This window comes from Abramis brama (genome assembly GCF_963993115.1).
Source record: "Abramis brama genome assembly, chromosome: 2".
In the NCBI taxonomy this organism is placed as follows: Eukaryota; Metazoa; Chordata; class Actinopteri; order Cypriniformes; family Leuciscidae; genus Abramis; species Abramis brama.
Window position 1 is genome coordinate 50143181 of NC_139964.1, and position 22149 is coordinate 50165329.

The 22149-nt window shown below is 37.5% G+C and overlaps 1 protein-coding gene across 3 annotated transcripts in view; it reads left to right on the top strand.

Annotated features, from left to right (window-relative positions):
* Positions 1–21839, top strand: part of trim2a (tripartite motif containing 2a) — a 33998-nt gene extending 12159 nt beyond the window's left edge. For all 3 annotated transcript variants that reach the window (XM_084105668.1, XM_084105670.1, XM_084105669.1), the window contains 11 exons: positions 9490–9668; positions 11026–11260; positions 11481–11632; positions 12424–12604; positions 14921–15647; positions 17142–17245; positions 17396–17563; positions 17782–17950; positions 19507–19577; positions 19753–19893; positions 20109–21839. In XM_084105668.1, coding sequence (XP_083961794.1) covers positions 9535–9668; positions 11026–11260; positions 11481–11632; positions 12424–12604; positions 14921–15647; positions 17142–17245; positions 17396–17563; positions 17782–17950; positions 19507–19577; positions 19753–19893; positions 20109–20261 — 2235 coding nt within the window. In that variant the 5' untranslated portion in view covers positions 9490–9534 and the 3' untranslated portion in view covers positions 20262–21839. The remainder of the gene's footprint in view (positions 1–9489; positions 9669–11025; positions 11261–11480; positions 11633–12423; positions 12605–14920; positions 15648–17141; positions 17246–17395; positions 17564–17781; positions 17951–19506; positions 19578–19752; positions 19894–20108) is intronic.
* The last annotated feature ends 310 nt before the right edge of the window (positions 21840–22149 follow it).

A 22149-nucleotide genomic window follows, 5' to 3' on the forward strand; every position in this document is an offset into this window, starting at 1 on the left:
TTACTAGGCAACAAACAAGCCACCATAAATACACAAAATGAACACACGGATCCATGAACCGCGACAAAAGGGGTCATTGGATGCAAAATTCACTTTTATATGGTGTTTGCATATAAATGTGTCTTGGACACAACCACCAGTTGTGGACACAACCACCAGTTGTGGACACAACCACCATACAATGAAAAAAATCCATTCGCTCCTTTTTTTTAATCTTCAAAAAGCCTGAACACTCTCAATAATCAAGCCGTTTGGATTTTCTGAGCAATATGATGTCATATTGCTCATGCTCCGCCCATGACTGCTGACGGACTGTCCCGTATTAGCATATTTCCACCCTCAGCCATTTGTATACTTTCTGCAAGGCAGGTTGCCATGGCAGCACTTTTCTTGTGTGGAAGAGAGGGGTGGGGTGAGCAGTTACTCATTATCATTTAAAGAGAAACTGGTCGCTGTGAACAAAGCTGTTTTTGGTAAAAAGGATGTTGTTTTACACAACCATTGAGGAATTTTAACTAAAGTATGTTACAAACTTTACACGAAGACCTTAAAGAATCATACCAACTTGTGGAAAATGGGCATCCGATGACCCCTTTAAATGATGACAAAATTTTCATTTTTGGGTGAACTATCCCTTTAATACAAAATAATTATGTGTGAAAAAGAAACGGGCTGACATTGCACAGTATTTATGTCTTTAAGCCTTTACCAAAAAGAATATGCAACTGTTTTCATCCATAACCCATAACTTTACAATGTTAAATGTAAAATATTTAAGTTATTTATTTAAATACATTACATGCATACATCAACATTTGAGAAATGGTACACCTATAAATTAATTTATATTTTTGTGTTTAGCATAGGGACAGATCTAGTAAGCTTTTTTTTTTAAATAATTCACAGTATACCGGTTCAAAATAATTATTTATTTATTTGCTAATATGCTACATTTCTTCTACAACTCACATGCTTTAGTGCCCTCTCAAACCCACAGCCTTGTATTTGTTGTTCAGCCTTGTTAGCGCAGATCAGATGAAAATTTTTCCCAATGCACCATGGCTATGTTCAATACAAATGCTAATGCAATGCTATATTAGATATATAATAACTTTTAACTATTTAACTATTATTTATAAACTAGTAAATTATTTTTATGCTGTCCATTTTCATTTTTATTTTATTTTTTATTTTTTTTTACTTATGTGCTAATTTTTTATTCATTTATTTATATTTCAATATAGTTTTAATTACTTTTGTATTTCCATTTTAGTAATACAACTTTGAACTGTACTAATGACTGTACTAATGACTTTGCACAAATTTAGTGTTGGAATTAGGTTCAAAATAATTATTTATTTATTTGCTAATATGCTACATTTCTTCTACAACTCACATGCTTTAGTGCCCTCTCAAACCCACAGCCTTGTATTTGTTGTTCAGCCTTGTTAGCGCAGATCTTCAGGTTTAGGAATTATTCTTGTGTTCAGTCTGTGCTATATGTATTCGAAAGATGAAAATTTTTCCCAATGCACCATGGCTATGTTCAATACAAATGCTAATGCAATGCTATATTAGATATATAATAACTTTTGTCGGAAAAATAACATTTCGATGTTCAGAAATCAATTTCAATAGTACATTGAGTTTAATGTATCAATATCTCATGTTTAATGTGATTTCATTCTTACATCTACTATTTTACAATATATTGTTAGTCCCGAGATTCTTTACGTTAGTGAATAAATACATAGACCCTATGTATAGATAGTAGGCCTATTCGTATTCCCAAATGGTCTGGTGGTAGAACTTTTGTCAAGCGTGCCAGAGGTTCCGGGTTCTAATCCGCCCTCGTATTTTTCCTTAATAAGATCAAAGATGTTCATTAATGATTGTATATCAAGAGCAAGGGCACGTTGTGTGCATTTTGTTTTGTGATTTCACTGGAAAGAATGGAGAGTCTCCTCAACGGCATTAAGCAATAGATTGAAGTGTTCGTCTGTGTGAAGAGAAAGTTCCGCAACTGATAACATTGGCAACAAACACTCAGCATGATTTTAAAAAACAACACATTTCAGTGCCAGATCGCCTCTTATTTAACACAAATGAACATCAACTGGATATGTTTCATTTGCATTAGGTATATACGTGCAGCGAGATTTTCAAATTGGTGGGGACAATATCGACCCTGGCAAAAAGTGTTGGGGACATGTCCTAAACGTCCCACCCGCTAATATGCCTATGGTAGAAATGCATTTGTAGCACAGAGCGTCTCTCTCGCACTGTATGACGTGACCGACAACTAGTTGTCCAGTCCGGTTCCGTCTCACAGCGGTTTTCTGAGAATGCGTCCTGAAAATGTATGGGTGTGAGTTTGGTTATAGAATGCAGTTGTCGCTCCCGTAAGTAACCATACTGTGTGTAAACATAACCAAATTAAGGACTCAAATACTAGAGTGACAACCGTATTCTGCTGCTGTGTGAACTGTGCTATGTATCATTGTTTTTTCAGCATCTTCCACCATGATCTCTGTGATTTGACACCATGTCAAGTTAAAAATAGTTCACCAATTTACATCAAAACAATGGACCAATCAGATCAATATACAGATACATATTACGTATTAGGGTACGCTATCTGTTTTATTTGCAGCAGTGTATGGGAGTTAATTCACTTCCGTTGTGTTCCGTTTAGCTGGTTTTAATTTAAGAAATTGTCCTACGTGAATGCCCCCTTATGCTCTGGTTCAGATATTCATGGCCTCCTTACGTCTCTCAATGTTGCTATGGTGATGTGTTCTCAGTGAAGCTCTTTTCCAGTAGAACGAGGGGGTGGATGCCCTTGAGGGATCCGCTCCAGCACTGTGGCTGTGTCCTGCTTCTCTCAGTCTCACTGATCTACAGTATTTGTGACATGCCCTACATTGCAAGCTAATCTGCACGTCCTGTGAATCATATAATAATGTTTCTATTTTAGATGACAGTTTGTGAATGTTTTCTGATAAATTGCTTGTTACATCTCTAATGCCAGTGTCTTACTAGTCATTTTTTTCCCCAGCTGATATTCAGTTGTAATACGAGCAATTGTATGTAGAGCATCTTGTTATATACACAGTCGGGAACTTCCCAGGTCTGACAGATGATCCCACAATTTACTCTTTTCATTAGTTCTTCTGATGTTATCAGTGATATCCTACTTCCTCTGTATTTCCTCAATGCAACTGGGCGAGTCAGATTTATGAAAACTAAATAGGCATCGATGATGTGTAAATGTGGGTTCATGTGTTCATGCGTTCAAATGCACACATGTCAGACATTTGCAGAAGTACAGAACAAACTGTTTGCAGCTTAGTTTCAACTGTGGAGAACGTTTTTTGTGTTATTTAACTATTATTTATAAACTAGTAAATTATTTTTATGCTGTCCATTTTCATTTTTATTTTAGTTTTTTTTTTTTTTACTTATGTGCTCATTTTTTATTCATTTATTTATATTTCAATATAGTTTTAATTACTTTTGTATTTCCATTTTAGTAATACAACTTTGAACTGTACTAATGACTGTACCAATTACTTTGCACAAATTTAGTGTTGGAATTAGGAACTGGGCAGAAATGGTTTACATGTAACATGAAGCTCACACTGTAGCTATGCGTAAAAAGGCAGTGTTATTGATTTCAAGAAGAGCTTAAGATCATCAGGGTCCAAGAAGAGTGTTGGAGGCAGAGCCAACGGAAAAAAACACAAACACTTTGCCTTAAAGAAAAGAAAGAGGATACTCTACACAGGAAATGATAGCAATTACAGAACAAATGGGTTTGAGTGGAACCATGCTGGCATTGTGGTAATCTGAAGCATTTTAATCTTAGAGCATAAAGTCTCAATTTTCCTCATCATTGAGGGCAGACTGGATAAGACAAGCTGTCTGTCTTTAAATAATACATTTTAGGACTTTTTATCACTGTATTTGTTTTCATGATAAGGTATGGTATTAATGTGAATGAATTATAATGTAAAAGCAAGTTGTTGTTTTTTTTTCATACTAACCATCTATCTACGATGAGAGGGTGTTGCTTTGCTAAACTCTAGACTTAAATAGATTTCCCAATATGTAAGAGATTTGCGTTTCACTCTAAAATGATTACCTTATACGGTATCCAGTGCAGACAAACCCATCAATTTTCTCTTTATGAGCTTCCGTAACCCACACCAGAGTATAATTTTCAGTCAGTTATGTAGATATTGTCCTGAAGCCTGTCTTTAGAGTTTGACTTTCACTGAGCACGTTGTGGTCAGTGGATCGAAACACAGAAGCATGATTCTGCTCTGCTCAGCAGTGAGGACATCTGGCCTGCTCTTCTGCTTGGCTGTTTGCATTGTGTGCATTAAAACAGACAGCTTTTAAAGGCAGAATGAAATATTTACTGCTACGACTCTTTCTGTTTTAATAACATCTTAGGGGTACTGTAGAATGAATCTCTTAAAAATAAAAATAGATATTTACAAAAGCCTCCAACCTGAACTGCATCAAGACAACCAAGCCTTTTTAAAAGTATCCTTAAAATGCAGATATTTTGCCTTCATTTTTACTAGGAACACCCCAAAAAAATGAGAAAAGAACAAAAAAATAAAAGATTAAAGGGTTAGTTCTCCCAAAAATGAAAATTCTGTCAGTAATTACTCACCCTCATGTTGTTCCAACCCCGTAAGACTTTCATTCATCTTCGGAACACAAATTAAGATATTTTTGATTAAATCTGAGAGCTGGCTCACTCCTCCATAGGCTTCTAAGTTCTATGTTATTGAAACTTGCCGGCCCAGAAAGTTAGTAAAGACTATAGTGTATAGTCCAAGTGACTACAGTGGCTCAACCATAAGTTTATCAAGTGACGAGAATACTTTTTGTGCGCAAAAACAAACAAAAATAACAACTTTATTCAACTATTCATTTTCTTCTGTGTGGGCCTCTGAGTGAGTTCACGTAGTGTAACAGCGCTGCGCTTCTGGGTTGTACGTCAGAACATAGGTTCACTATGTGAAACTGGATAAGCCCAGTTTCAAGTCATCACTGGATAAGCCCAGTTCCATATTATCTAAGTCATCGCTAGCTAAGCCCAGTTCCAAGTCGTCTTAAGTTGTCGCTGGATAAGCCCGGTTCCAAGTCGGCGTTGGTTAAGCCCAGTTCCAAGTCTTTACTGGTTAAGTCCAGTTCCAAGTTGTCTAAGTCATCGCTGGATAATCCCAGGTCCAAGTCGGCGCTGGATAAGCCCGGTTCCAAGTCGGCGCTGGATAAGCCCGGTTCCAAGTCGGCGCTGGTTAAGCCTGTTCCAAGTCATCATTGGCTAAGCCCAGTTCCAAGTCGTCTTTGTCATCAAACACCAAGTCTAAGTCATCGCTGGATAAGTCTAATGTTGTCCAAACCGTCGCTGGTTAAGCCCAGTTCCAAGTCTTCGCTGGTTAAGCCCAGTTCCAAATCATCGCTGGATAAGCCTGGTTCCAAGTCGTCACTAGCCCCGGACTCCACCTTGGCCCTCCTTTGCTCAATGCTTCCTTGGCTCCACCATGGTCTGTCATCCCTCAGGCTTTGCAGGGCTCTCTCTTCCCTTTGGCTCCACCTTTGTCTGTCGTTGCTCTGGCTCTGCTTCAGCCCTCCGGATCTCCATCAACCCTCTGGCTCCGCCAGGCTCCTCCTTCACTCCGGTTCCTCCAGTGTCCTCACTCCCAACCTGGTCTGCTAAGCCCGCTTCTCCACCTCGGTCACATGCGCCTGTGTTCCACCGTGGCCCAATGTCGCCTTGGCTCTTTGGCTCTTCTGCTCCACCTCAGTCAGTCAATTTTAGTTGTATATGCTTTCACTCTGTGTGTTGATTAACAGTTAATTCTGCGTCACACATCTTGTTTTTTTTTTTTAATTCCTTTATTTATTTATTTTTAAAGACAACACACACGCACAATGCCACCAAAACAGTAACTATACATGAATGTAACTAAATATACTTTCTAAGCAGTACCGTTGTACATGCTTGTCACGATTCACTGTCACTGTCATCGTCACCATCACTGTCATCGTCACTGTCTTCTGTTAGTTCCGTCAGCACTACATTTCCCATCATCCTCTCCGGCTCACACCTGTACTCAATCCATTATTACCCACACCTGCCAGCAATCATCATCGTCTTCAGCTGTTGTCTTCATTGTTCTTCTGTGTATTTAAGTTCCCCTTTGTGTCATGTTCAGTGTTGGTTATTGTTTGTGCTTTGTGCCACACTTACTGTTTCGCATCCTGGATTACTATCGTTGTTGAAATAAATCTTCTTGTATGCCCGTTGCCTTCATCGTCATTGAGAACCAGTGTTACAATGCTACATTGAGCTTGGTACTTACAGCTTTTAAATTAGAACGCCCATCCCCCCTCCCCCCACACCATTGCAATGGTTGTAGAAGGTTTCTTCAAGTGCTCTACAAACAAAAACATTTTGTTCATGGGCAAAGAGTGAACATACACAATCAGACAGTTAAATTAAAGGAGATGTGAAGCAAAAAATAAATAAGTAACAATAATAAACATAAAGCTTGTTCAGTCCACCTGTAAGAATTTTCTTATTGGTTTCCAAATCTTAATGAAAATGGATAGTTTGTCTTTTAATATGAATCTCAGTTCTTCCAAGTGCAACATATTCCCCAGTTCCCTAGCCCTGGTGGGGACAGAATCTGCTTTCCACATCTGTAAAATAAGTCTTTTTGCAAGCGTCATACGCAGCGAAATGGCCTGTGTCTGATATAAAACTTTCTCTGCTCCTAAAAGTCCAGTGCAAGGCTCAGGCTCCAAATCAATAGAATTTGCTTCAGAAAGAAATATAAATATACATTCTCAAAATGGCTGAATTTTACTACATGACTATAAAGAATGAAACCTTGGGCCTTCTGACATTTGATTTTACACATAAATTTTATGAAGTTTTGACTTAGAATAATGAAGCCTATGAATTACCTTGAACTGAATAAAATTGTGTCTAGCATTCATAGAACATGTATGTATGTTTCTCAAGCACTCATCCCACATGTTTTCATGAATGTTAAAACCAATTTCCTCCTCCCAGTTATGTTTTATTTTCTCTGTGTTATTGTCCAAATTTTCTAGCAGTAATTTGTAAAAGTTTGACACACTACCACTCATACCAGGGTGTACATTAACTGCGTCACGCATCTTTCTTCTCAGATTTAGCTCATGCAACCCTGACAGCTGTCATGTAAGGTTCACTTAAAGTTAATATTTAACACTTAATAATTTATTAACACATTTAATAACAAATTACATTTTAAATGTACCAGCCCTACTAACATATTTGTAACACGGAGTCGGCTTTGAAGCCTTGGCTAATTGAAGTATACACGAGACTAGATAATGATCTGAGATGTCATCGCTCTGCTGCAGAATTTCAACGGCATCAACATTGATTCCATGTGATAATATTAGATCTAGAGTATGATTACGACAATGAGTAGGTCCTGACACGTGTTGTCTAACTCCAATAGAGTTCAGAATGTCTTTAAATGCCATTCCCAATGCATCTTTCTTTTTCGTTATCTACATGTATATTAAAATCACCAACAATTAGGACTTTATCTGCAGCCAGTACTAACTCTGATAGAAAATGAGCAAATTCTTTGATAAAGTCTGTCTGGTGCCCTGGTGGCCTGTATACAGTAGCCAGCACAAATCTCAAACGTGATTTATCATTTACATTTAGATAGTGTTACATTAAGCACCAACACTTCAAAACAATTATATTCAAAACAATTCTCAGTAATTCTGGAGATATTACTATAAATTACAGCAACACCTCCCCATTTGCCTTTCAGACAAGGCTCATGTTTATAACAATAATCTTGTGGGGTGGACTCATTTAAAGTAATTTAATCGTCTGGTTTTAGCCAGGTTTCTGTCAAACACAGCACATCTAGGTTATAATATGTGACCATATCATTAACAATAAGTGCTTTTGAAGTAAGGGATCGAATATTCATCAACCCGAGCTTTATCATTTGTTTTTTTGTATTATATCTGTTTTTTATTTGTTGAACATCAATAACATTTTTACCCTTAAATGGGTTTGGGAGTTTTTTGTATTTCCTAATTCGGGGAACAGACACAGTCTCTATATGATGATATCTAGGTGAAAGAGTCTCTATGTGATGGGGTCTATCTGACCTCAGTGACGTGAGACAGCTAGCAGGCGGTCGGTTTAGCCAGTCTGTCTGCTTCCTGACCTGGGCCCCAAACTTTTGTTGAAAACTTTTTGCCCCAAAAACTTTTCCAATTGTCTATGAATTCTATATTATTTTGCGGACACCACTTAAATAGCTAGTCATTGAGTGAGGACCGTCTACTAAGTATCTCATCACTCCGTCGAACAGGAAGGGGGCCAGAGCAAATTACAGTGCCTGACATCGTACTTGCGAGTTCATACACCTCTTTAACGTTAATTTTAGTGAACTCCGACTGGCGAAGTCGAACATCATTAGTGCCGACGTGAATAATAATTTTAGAGAATTTACAATTAGCATTAGCCAGCACTTTTAGATTTGCTTTGATGTCAGGCGCTCTGTCCCCCGGCAAACATGTGACTATGGTGGCTGGTGTCTCTATTTTCACGTTCCGTGTAATCGTATCGCCAATAACTAGGGCACATTCAACAGGATTCACAGTGGGGTGAATCTATTTGTTATGGTAATCAGAACGGAAGAGCAGTGTTTTGTCCCGCGACTACAGCGTCTCACGGTCACCCAGTTGCCCTGCTGCACAGGCTCTACAGCCGGAACCGAACAATGTACAGATTTCACTAAGCTAGTCGCATCCAAAGCAGTATCTATAGCCTTTGCACTCTTACTATCCTCAATTAAAGTTTGGATGCGTGTCTCTAGTTCTGAAATCTTCTCCGTCAGCCTGACTATCTCTTACCACAGTTGTTTGATAGACTCGTAAAAAGCGTGAGAGAAGAAAAAAGACGGCAAGCACAGATGGCAGGTTAACAGGCTAGCGAGATACTAGCGTGTTGTGCTAGTGATAACGATTTAGATAAAAGCTAGCGAAGTCAGATTAATGTGATAGGCAATATTAGACTATATCTAATATATGTTGATGAGTAAGTTGTATTTAGCAATATAAACAAAAAGGAATGATAGTAAATGGAGATTCAAAACAGAAAGCTATACGGAGCTTACAGACCCAAACCAGCAGCAAGGCATGGTTTTATAGGCATGACATACTACTCCACCTTGTAATGGTGAAAGCTTAAGATTTCTTGAGAACTGGAATTCTAGTGTTGTGACGTGAGATCCTTTGCACCTAGCACCTTATTTGTGTTCATTAATACAGTATGTTTTCACAGAAAAAAGAAACAGCTACATCATGTGGCCCTTTCCAGGAAAAATAGCTCATCTGTTATTTTTTCATTTATTTATTTGAACTCCTTTACCCTCTCCCCAGGGCCCGGGCTGAAGACGTGTGGGAGGCCTTTGATAGAGTGTTAGGATGGCCACTGAAGCTTCTACCCTCCCAAGTCCTGTGGTGCGTCAGATCAACAAACAGTTCCTGATTTGCAGTATCTGTCTGGATCGCTACAACAATCCCAAGGTCCTTCCCTGCCTCCATACCTTCTGTGAAAGGTACTTCATTTCTGATATTCCGTTATATTGCTTAATTTGGTTATTTTACAGCTATTTGTTTTGTAAAGTGTAAATTACATTATTTTTTATTTCCCATTCTTAGTTCTGTAAAGGTAATTTTACTCATTAGAAGGCTTTGTAATGCAGAGTAAAACTTAAAGGGATATTTTACACAAAAAAAAAAAATAGTTTTTGAAAATCACAAAATATGTTCATACGATGAAAGTCAGTGGTCAAAGTCAAAGTCTATGATGTCATCAGCAGAGTATAAGTGGGCGCCTGCAAAATACGTCAACACTTTTGTCTTAAGGAGACGTGCAGGGAAACTGATGCTTGTTTAATAGATGCTGTGTGAACATGAATAGAAACACTGACACATTTGTACATGCATAAATGCACAAGTGTGAAACAAAATATTAGTATTGGCCATATTACTAATTCACAGATGCCATAAAGTTTGACTGGACACAGTTCCGTCTAGGATCATAGAGGAATAATAAAACTGAGAGAGGAAATTATTTTTGAAATTTGAGGATGTCCCTCTTCTATACTAGCTTTTTGCATTTGACAAAAATGATAGAAGTAACTAGTGATGTAATATATGCCACCGGGGTGCCAATGCATGTATTGAGTACGGTATGCAGCACAATTTACAATGAAGCCCTGTATTATGGCTTGTATTCTTTTCAGATAATCACGTGAGTGATGACAAACAAAGCCTCATTTTCTGTTCAGTCGATTTCCATGTCAGAACTTTAATCCGAGTCTGAACTGTGAGGAGTGTAGTGTACTTTTAAAGTTTTCTAAGCCGTTTGGTTTTGGTGTTTGAGTGAAGCAGTGATAATTCTTACAAATGCTTATATACTTATGTAAGAAATTACATCTGCTTTAAAAACTAGAATGTCCTATGTCTAATAACTTTTCAAATTGATACAATATGCATTATATTTCCTGGCTTTATGGCTGTTGTAAATTTACAAACCAGCAGATGGGGCTGTTGTCAATGCTCAAAGGCTTTAAAAAAAAATGTCCTGGTTTCATCAGGGAAAAGCTTTAGAGCTTCATGAGGCTTCATTTCCATATCCCGTGAAGCAACACACAACAGGGAAAGGGAAGGGAAAGGTTCACGGCATCAGTGTTATATACTTCCCTTATATTTCACAGGAAACATGAGTGTTAACCAGGTGTTTGCCGTTTTATTCCAGAATAGCACTCCACATGAATCTATACAGGGTGCCCACAAGATGCCCAATGATTAGTTTTATCTAAAAAAAAACAATATGAATATGTCTTTCTGGTGAGAGCCAGTTATTACCACATAGGTTGTCATTTCAATAACCTGTTCCTATTGCTCCAGGTGTCTGCAGAACTACATTCCCGCCCACAGTCTGACTCTGTCTTGCCCCGTGTGCCGTCAGACCTCCATCCTGCCGGAGAAAGGTGTGGCGGCACTTCAGAGTAATTTCTTCATCACCAACCTGATGGAGGTGCTAAAGAGGAGCCCAGACATTAACCTCAGTGAGGACTGCACAGACGCTATCAATGGAGTGGCCACTGGACAACCTCTCTCCTGTCCCAATCATGGAGGAAACGTAAGACTTACACAGCAGTACAGGATAACTAAATCTCTAGTGTACAGAAGCCCGACTATATGGTATGTTAGAAGTATATCCTCCTGGCAAGTTGCATTCTGTTCATTTTTGTATGTGAAATTCCTTAAGGTTTTTGCAAAGGGAGTATATGTAAACATAATGTGAAAAGTTGTCTTTGGCTTGTCACCAGCAGGGATGCTTCTCCCTCTCTTTTCATCAGGTAATGGAGTTCTACTGTCCACCATGCGAGACAGCCATGTGTGAGGAGTGTACAAGCGGCGAACACGCAGAACACGCCACCGTCCCGCTTAAGGATGTTTTAGAACAGCACAAAGCCTCGCTACAGGAGCAGCTGGACGCCGTCAAAAACAGGCATGAAACATACGCTTACGTACACATTGCTACAGAATTTTTAGTTACATTGTTTTCTGTTTAAGTAAAATGTCGTATTAAAAATAAGGCTCATTACACAGTATGAAGACAAGCAAATTAATGTGAACACCTGAAATGTACTGTGAATTTCACCCATTACACCAAATATGTCATCCAGGGAGATTATATGAAGTACATGATGTGTATAATACAATTTTTTTTTTTTTTTTATTTAAGATTATTTGATGAATAGAAAGTTCAAAAGAACAGCATTTATTTTAAATAGAATCTTTTGTAACATTGTATATGTCTTTACTGTCACTTGTGACCAATTTAATGCATCATTGCTGAAGTAATAATTTCTTTCCACAAATAAAAATCTTACTGACCCCAAAATTTTGAACAGTAAGGTATAATGTTACAGAACTTACATTTTTCAACATTGATAATGAGTCTAAATGATTCTTGAGCACCAAATCAGATTAGATTGATTCTGAAGGATCATGTGACACTGAAGACTGTATTAATGCTGAAAATTCAGCTTTGAGATTACAGGAATAAATTACATTTTATAATATATTCAAATAGAAAACATACACAGTGATAAAAAATAAAATAAAAAAAAGGTTTAACGACTTTACTATAATTCTCAAATGTGGAAAATTATAGTAATTAAAAAAACAAATAATGAGTAGATTTGTCCAAACATTTGACTAGTAGTGTATACTTTTTTTTTAGTAAAAGTAACATAAAAAGAGATAAAATGAGTAACTTGTTCTTCTTTTCCTTAGACTGCCAGAAATTGACTCTGCGCTGGAGGTTCTGTCTGAGATTTTGCAGCAGCTGAGCAATCAGAAGAGTTCAATAGAAGAAGTGATTCATGCTACTTTTGAGGAACTTCAGAAGACCCTCAATGTACGGAAGAGTGTTCTGCTGATGGAGCTGGAGGTCAACTACGGACTCAAACAGAAGGCTAGTACACTTACCTAGAGGCTATCATTTTTAAAATGTTATCATTGGTAAGTAATTAGATGTTTAGCGTGTTCTTACCATCAAATCTTTGCAACATTTTGTATTATTTTAAGTTTTTGTTAAAATATCCTTAAAGGCCCGATATACTTATGGCAAAGTTCTCTCCGTTCTTCGCTTAGAGGTAAAAATAAGTTTGAAATACCTGAGCAGCGCTGTACTGTTAGCAAACATCCCGATGCGGCGTTTAGATAAATATGCACACTTTCCTCTCAATAACAAAATAAACACAACAAAAATGACAGCAGTGAGAAAACAGTAACGTTAAAGACATCTGATCTTGTAGATACAGTATGTTTGCACCAGCTTTACAATTCAGCACTCCAGTGAAGTCATTTCACATTTATTTATCACATATATACCACTTTATACAATAGAGTGCTTTAAAGCAAGCAGCTCTACAGTATTAACCATAAAAAAAGAAACGTGTCAGTGTCACTTTCAGTTAGAATCACAACTTTAATTTCTAAAGCAGCTCTCCAGCGTGTTCATGTTATACTCGTGTCTGACCTCAACTGACTAAACAGAAGAAATGTACTTGAGAAGATATCCACGTCAAAGAAGGCAGAGCCACAGATCATCGCACCTACTGTATCTATTACATAATCGCCATGGACCAATGTCAAATAAATGTCAAATAAAAACTAGTGATTTCTGGTTGACTATTTTACATGCCTGCCTCTTTCTTATTCAAAGGGCAGTTCTCGACCCAAATAAGTTGCAAAGTAGGGTAGACTTGTTTATTCCTTGCAATGTTTATTTGCATGCATGCTAAATCTTGTCTCCTCCCATATCAGTCGCACTGTTTTGCTGTGGTGAATGATTAAACAAATTCATAACTCTGTAGCACATGCTTCTGTGTGGGTCTGACATCAGTCCTGGCATCTGGCAGTGCGTCACATGGGAATGATTCATCTGGAAGAACCAGACCAACTACAGAGTCAGCCTTTAAACACAAAGTAAACAAAGTCAGCACAGCTAGTAGCTAGCAGGCACAGATAGTTTGGGGCATTGTAATGGAAGAGGACTGTGATAAACAAGTTGAGGTGAGGTAGGATTCTGAATTGAGTTTGTTATGGAGTTTAGTTTAGTTTTAGGATCAAACTGTGTCAAGTTTTTCCTCATTTGATATTTGTTGTATTTGAAATGACTGGACACTCTGACTGAACAGGGTGGCTTTATCAAAGCATGGATCTGTCACTGTTGAGTACATTTGGTCCTTGTCATGCTATGCTAACTAATTCATCAGACCATGATATTCATGATAGAATGTTTTTATAAGTACCAGATTCGGTAAATGATTAGCACTTGTACATGTCAGGAATTGATGTTCATTAGAGGTGACTTATGTTGTCCAGTATATGCTTTTAGCACTTATTAACTGCTAGCATTTGTTTGTTTACACAGACACTGGGCTCCACATGTGAAAATGGTTTGGTTTTTAGTAGTTTAATTGACAGCATGTACTTGATCTTACACAGCCTAAGTACAAAACCTTATGATCATGTTGTCCAGCGTGATTTGCCAATGTTCAAGAGAGCATATTGTGCTTTAATGGAAGCAAAAACATCCGGTCTTCTGTTCAAATTAAGTTAAGAGGATCACACAATTATTGCATTTGATTGGTGATCTAGAAATAATGCAAAATATTAATATTTCCTCTCATTTAATGTCTTTCTTTTACATTTTCTAAATCTAAAAACACAGACTTTTGGACCCCACTGTATATGCAGTTTATATGTGTATCATCATCTGTTTGTGCTGCTATGTCTGTGTGGCTGCAGATCTAAATATTTATGCCATTGTGAACAAACCTTTTAGGCTCAGTTGGATTCAGGAACACTTATTTGTAGCGTTGGGCCATTAAATGAGTGTTATTGTACGCCCGAACACCGATTGGTTCTTTCAAGGGCGCGGCACCAGCCAATCAGAAGTACTTCCAAATCCACGTAACCATATCGCACCCTAGCCTGCGATCGGCACGCTGCGCGATATGAATACTTCTGTTATCCCTCCTCCTCCCCAGCACCACCTGTAGAGATATGCTACTGGGGTTCTACCATTTCTTGCAGCCGCCTTTCCTTTGTTTGTTGTTTTTGACTAAGCTGAACAAATTATTGTATTTGCTCAGCAGCAGAGTAGCAGATCTTGTCCGCCACAATCAAGCCTATGTATAATGCCCATGCCAATAAATGCTGGTTGAAATTTTTCCACTCTGAGAGTTGTCATGACTGAAATATAATTTGTATGTCATTGCAGGTGTTGCAAGCTCAGCTGGAGTCGTTGCTGCAGGGGCAGGAGGGCATATGCAGCAGCTGCAGTTTCACTGAGCAGGCTCTTAATCACGGCTCGGAAGCTGAGGTCCTATTGGTCAAGAAGCAGATGAGCGAGCGTCTTGACGAGCTGGCCAATCAGGAGCTCCCACTTCAGCCTGAGGAGAACAACCAGCTGGACTTCTTGGTGGAGACCGATGGTCTTCGCAAATCCATCCACAACCTTGGTGCTATAGTAACCACCAATGCTGTAGCGGCAGAAACTGTTGCCACCGGTGAAGGCCTGAGGCACTGCATCGTGGGACAGCAAACCTCCGTGACCATAACAACAAAAGACAGAGACGGCGGACTGTGCCGGACAGGAAATGCTCTGCTCATAGCTAATCTTTCTGCCTCTGATGGCACCATAGTGGGGGAAGGTGAAGTCACGGATCATAAAAATGGCACTTATGAGTTTGTATACATGGCCCCGTGTGAGGGCCGCTTCGCGCTCTCGCTGAAGCTCTATGATCAGCATATTAAAGGCAGCCCATTCAGCATACGTGCCAACAAAATGACAGAGATCTCCCTGACTGCAGACGCAGGCAAGAAACGCCTCAAATCTCCAGGAAGCAGCCATGTGAAACAGCGTGCCATCAAGCGCCCGGCCAGCATGTACAGCACCGGCAAACGGAAAGAAAACCCAATTGAAGATGACCTCATGTTCCGAATCGGTATGATGAGCTCACATTCCTTGTGTCTGAATCCTGTCCTAACGGATTGCATAAGAAATTAACACTACTACAGTCAGGTCACTGTAAAAGGGGATTGCTTTTAATAAATAAAAACCTGATCGTTTGATGATAATCAAACTATAAAGAGGAACAAATGCTTTTATATTTGTAAAAACTATTAGTGCAAATATTTGTACATATTACTTTTGCTAAGAAAAGTAACGTTATCTATTTGTTAAAGTGCAATAGCTTTTAAATTTCCAGGTGTTCTGTGGATCTAATGATTAGTGTGTGTTTAATATTGGTCGATATTATAAATCTATACAAAATATATATAAATCTATACTCTTAATAAACAATTAAATATCCAATATTGGCAGATGATAGACAATAAAAAAGAATCATCAGTTTTGAATGAATGTCCACAAAAATACAATAATCCAGCATTTATATTATCCTGGGGGCGCATTACAGAACTTTATAATCCTATCTTATCTGTTTGGTAACCATGACAATTTCAGTTAGGACCTCATTTAGGACAAAAGCTATTACAAAATGACATTTCTTAAGTGCATAATCTTATCTTAACTACAGATAGGAAAATGGTATTACAGAAGCATCCTGACTGTTGCCTTTGGCTTGCTCAGTTGGGGATATTTGGGGATATTTAATTTAATTAATCAATCAACAATACTATTGATCAGCATTACCAAACGTGGACGTTTTCCACTAGAAACAAACATTGATGTATTATTTTAATTTAATACTGTGAAGCTGCTTTGATACAATCTGTATTGTGAAAAGCGCTATATAAATAAACTTGACTTGACTTGACTTGACTCCACTGGTGTCCTAACTTAAAAATTATTTGAAAGCCAACTATAAAAATCACATAATAGCCCTGTCTGAGAATGACGTCACATTTTTTAATGATACAAGATGAAGAACAGCGATGTTTGATGGTGGAAAGACTTTTTGAACACCCAAATGATGTGCTGCACTTTGACAACAAAACACTGACAAATAATTACAGACTCCTATGAAATAAAAGGATTAGGCTTTGCCTTTTCTACCAAGCTCATCAAAGGTTTACTTAATGAAAAGCACCACTTATTTTGTTTCACCATTTTAATCTCAGTTATTTCTATTATCTGAGTTTTTCCGTTTTACTTCACAGCAGCTGTTTATGTGTAGTTGGTTGCTTGGTAACAGACCTGAGAGTTGATTACCGAACTCGATGGAGGGGTTAAAGATTTCCTAACTACAGATAAGATGATAAGATTTTGTAAGATAGGATAAGAATCCTAAATCAACATAAGATTTGCTTCTGTACTACAAATTTGTGAAAAATCCTAAATTAACTTGTTAGATCTTAACTTTAGACTTAAGATAGGAAGTTTCTGTAATACGCCCCCTGAATGAAAAATGTTTGTTTATCTATCCATCCATCCATCCATCTATCTATCTATTTATTTATTTATTTATTTTCCTTAGGAACTAAAGGCAGAAATAAGGGTGAGTTCACCAATCTGCAGGGAGTTGCTGCTTCTTCTGTTGGCAAGGTCCTGATAGCAGACAGTAACAACCAGTGTGTTCAGGTATACAGTTCTACACCTCACCTGTCTAATCACAGTTTAAATTCACTCTTTTTTACCATCGTTCTGTGGGTTGCTTAATGTCCTTTTCATTTAATAAAACAAGTAAGAAAACAAGTGCTTAATTTAAGATGTAAATTGTTTCATTTGTAGATATTTTCAAATGATGGACAATTTAAGAGTCGCTTCGGAGTGAGGGGCCGATCACCAGGACAACTTCAACGGCCAACTGGTGTCGCTGTGCACCCCAATGGTGACATCATCATTGCTGACTATGATAACAAATGGGTCAGCATTTTCTCCAGTGATGGCAAGTTTAAGGTATCTGCATCTGCTTTTTATTATTAGTTTTATTAAAGAAAATTTTTACTTTTAAGAATTTATGGCAAATAGATTTTTACCAAATACTTGTTAGTATAAGAAATATTTGCTATTGGCATGTTTTTTATAAATACACTTGAAGGAAAATTCTTTCAGGTTGAATTTTAACACTTTCTCTCTCTCTCTCTCTCTCTTGTGTCCTCGGTGTCTTTTTTCAGACTAAAATTGGCTCAGGGAAGCTCATGGGTCCTAAGGGTGTATCGGTTGATAGAAATGGCCACATCATTGTGGTTGACAATAAATCTTGTTGCGTCTTCATTTTCCAGCCCAATGGAAAACTTGTTTCCAAGTTTGGAAACCGAGGCAACAGTGACAAACAATTTGCAGGTACTTACCTTGGTTACATACTGGCACTTATTCAGCCTTCACATGCTATCTGAATTATTGTAAATAGAAGTTTCCTAGTAAGAAATTGAGCATGAATGGCTTCGCAAAACTAATTTTGATACCCAATTTTCCGAATTGGGCAGGACATAAATTTAAACACGGCTGAGTAGATAACCATTGCTGTAGTGACTGTTAAGTTTCATTTGTTCAACTTTCTTTTGCTGTTACAATCATGTATATAAATAGCCATTTGATGCACATTGTATGTATTTTATACAGCGAAAACAGCATTTATTTGAAAGAAATCCCAGATTCTAGATAACACGGTGAATGTGTACAATAGCGCAGGTAATGTTTATGTGGTTGCCAACAAATTGGATGCTACATTTTATTCAAAATCCGCTATACATTTTAGCTTTAATAAGATTTCCCTAAGAAATAGGCAAGAATAAACCTGGCATCTTCCATGATTCCTATTTTTTCTGACAAAACAGCACTTTAAGGGGATAGTTCAACCAAAAATGAAAATTATGTCATTAATTGCTCGTTGTTCCAAACCCGTAAGACTTTCGGTCATCTTCAGAACACAAATGAAGATCTTTTTGATGAAATCTGAGAGATTTCTGTCCCTCCGTTGACAGCTACGCAACTACCACCTTGACGCTTCAGAAAGTTCATAAAGAGATCGTAAAACTAATCCATATGAATTGAGCTGAAGAGACTCAGATCACTTCATATGATGAACAAATTAAATGTAGGCTTTTATTCACATTTAAACATTGATCAGCGAACATAAACAGAAGCTCAACCGAACCTGCTTGACGCGTGAGAACAAACCTCTTGCTCTCGTAACACACGTGAATAAACCTCATTGGTTCTCACGTCAAGCAAACATGCTTGAGCTTCCGTTTACCACAAATGTGTGTGTTGATGAATGTTTATATGTGAATAAAAGCCTAAATTCAGTCTGTTCATCATATAAAGCAATCGTGTCTCTTCAGAAAATTTTGGACTAAACCACTCAATTAATTTGGATTAGTTTTATGATCTCTAAACTTTTTGAGGCGTCAAGGTGGTAGTTGCGTAGCTGTCAACAGGGACAGAAAGCTCTCTTTCTAAACGGAAGTCTTACGGGTTTGGAACAACATGAGGGTGAGTAATTAATGACAGAATTTTCATTTTTGGGTGAACTATCCCTTTAATACAACACAGTCAAACTTACGACTTTAGAAGAAAGGATTAGAAAAAATTAGATAACACATGAAGGCGGCATTAATCTAACGACCTTGTCCTTGCTCAAATTGTTTCAGCCTTCAGCTCATACAGTATCTAAAACAGTGTTTTCACTAGCTAAAAAAGCAACCAAAAGGAAAAGCCACATATCACGAATGTTATGTTGATTGTGTAACCAAGCACTTTTATGGGACACTTAATGACAAAAAAAGAACAGGAGAGATTTCATCAAAAACAACAGTGACTATTATTGAGTAGACTAGTGGGATGAGGGCTTTAGTTTACCAAAAGCTGAATGTGCAACTCTTCTTTCATTTTCATAGGTCCCCACTTTGCAGCAGTGAATCAAAATAATGAAATCATTGTGACCGATTTTCATAATCATTCTGTAAAGGTAAAATATCCTGTCCTATCCTATAATAGTCATATTCCTAAAATGTGCTGTCTTGTTAGCCACCATTGTGGTTACTTTTTGAAAAACAGTTCACTCATACCTGTTCAAAGTCATTCAAAACATCAGTCTTTTTAAATATAGATGTGTTAATGCAGATCGTGTCATCAAATTGCAGGTGTTCAGTCCAGAGGGGGAGTTTCTACTGAAGTTTGGGTCGAATGGTGAAGGAAATGGGCAGTTTAATGCACCGACAGGTGTGGCGGTAGATGCCAATGGCAATATTATAGTGGCCGACTGGGGCAACAGCCGGATACAGGTAACACAGGCTTAGATATTTCAAAATATTTCACAAAAATGTGTGATTGGTAGCCCTAACAAAAAGTTTTAGTTTAATCAAAGTAAACACATTAACTTGTGAGATTAAGTAAATGTTGAACAGTGTGATGACTGGCAGCACGCATATATTTTAGTCATGTCAGGTAAAAAATAGTAGATTTAACATCTTTATATCATCCATTTGTGGGACTCCAGGTGTTTGACAGCAGTGGATCCTTCTTGTCCTACATCAACACCTCCGCAGACCCTCTGTATGGCCCGCAAGGATTGGCTCTCACCTCTGATGGCCACGTTGTGGTGGCAGACTCTGGGAACCACTGTTTTAAAGTATACCGTTATCTACAATAGCACTTATTCCTTAATGCTGCCGCCCTCGTGCCAAATGGGACCCTCATATTGCATTGAAGTTGTCGTTGTAGCCACGTGACACCCTCACCTTGGAGAAAAGAAGGAAATGGGATTCTGTACCCTGATCATAGAGGTTTGCAAACCTAAAAAACATTGATTTTGCAATTCAAAGGAATAATTCACCCAAAAATATGAATTCTGTCTTTTTTTCCCCTTTTTTTTCCCTCATGTTGTTCAAAATTTTCCATGGAATATAAAAGGCACGAAACGAAATTAATGTAACTCAAATCAAATAAATTGCGTAAATGATGTTGGCATTGATGCATCATTTTCGTAATTGATTTCAGTTTCAGTGAAGAGGATGATAATCAATATATGTTCAATTTTATCTTTTTTAATTGCCATTCATTTGTATGCAAATCTGTCATGACGCATGAGTTGTTTGGACTACTTTTTCGATTGTTTTCCCACTTTCATTATATGAAAGAGACCTTTTGTGCTCCATGGAAGAACGTCACGATAATTTGTAACAACACGAGGATGAGTAAATTATGACAGAAATGTAATTTTTGATTGAAACTGTCCCTTTAAGAATTAAACAATATAGATTTAGGTTATGCTGTTCTTCACTTTTGACTCAAAAACTGCTACACATTAGGGGAAGCGTTTGTTTCTACTGTGTGAATCTGAATGTTCTTCTTTCAACACTCAGCTGATTAAAAAGGGAACTCTTCAAAGTATTGACATGTATAAGAATGTAAGTAATGCGATTCCAAACTGCTATTAAATTTTATATATTTACACATCAAACAGACACAATAATCTCACTATGGTGGGCCAGTATCACCAATATTTGGCCAGAGTTATGTTTAAAAGTGATGTCAGGAGTATTTATAACTTATACCACAATATATGTGCTTATGACTGTGATGTGCACAACTGTGGTTGGTACAATGTTTGTATAATGCAATTACTGTACATCTCTGTAATCACTTTAACCCATAATATGCAAGAAACAAATCACTTGATATGCTGTTTAGATATCTACAAAAAAATACCTTTTTAATATCAATGCACTGAATTGAAAAGATGCTAATTAATTTCTCAATTCGTGCCATAAAGAGAATTGACCAGAAAAAAATCAGTGGTGTATCAAATGCGCAACTCACCCGATGCACTTTGTGAATTAGCACCACAAAAAACATGTATAGTGCTAATATTAAAGGGCCCCTGGTTTAATGTTTATCAGAAGACATGCATTAGTTAGTGATGATGATCATGTGTTGTGACTTGTGAGAGTGGTTATTTTGTGTTGTTCATACTCATGCTTAAACTGAAAAAAAAAAGTGCCCTGTGTTCTTTTCAAGTGTACTAATGCCAAACAGATAAATGCAGAAAGTGAATCTTCCTTGTCTCACCGTATGTCTGTTCTCATGTACAGTCCCGTTGTCATAAACATGGAACTAGTGCTGCTTGTTTGCACAAAAATATACACAATTTTGCATACATTCCAAAATGTATTTCTTTCCCCTTTATACCCACAAACCTGATTTTGAAGCAATAAAGCTTGAATCCTTGCTCCTTTGCTGTATTAACTTTTGTGGCATAAAACACCAATTATGCTTTCAAATTTGTTTTAGCTCCACGTTCATATGACCAGTGTTAAATCGTTATATTTGCACAGCACATTGCATTATTTGAACTGTTCCGAATATATTCTATTCATTAATAGTAAATGAAAATTGAAGTAGCCTACTTAGTTTTATAAGGACACTTTAATTTTCTGTGTTGTATTTTTATGACTATGAAAGCAATCTAGAACCTCAGTTGGAAACAGAAGACAGTAAGGTTACGTTATTTTTCGATGCTCCACTTTGTAACTTTGAAA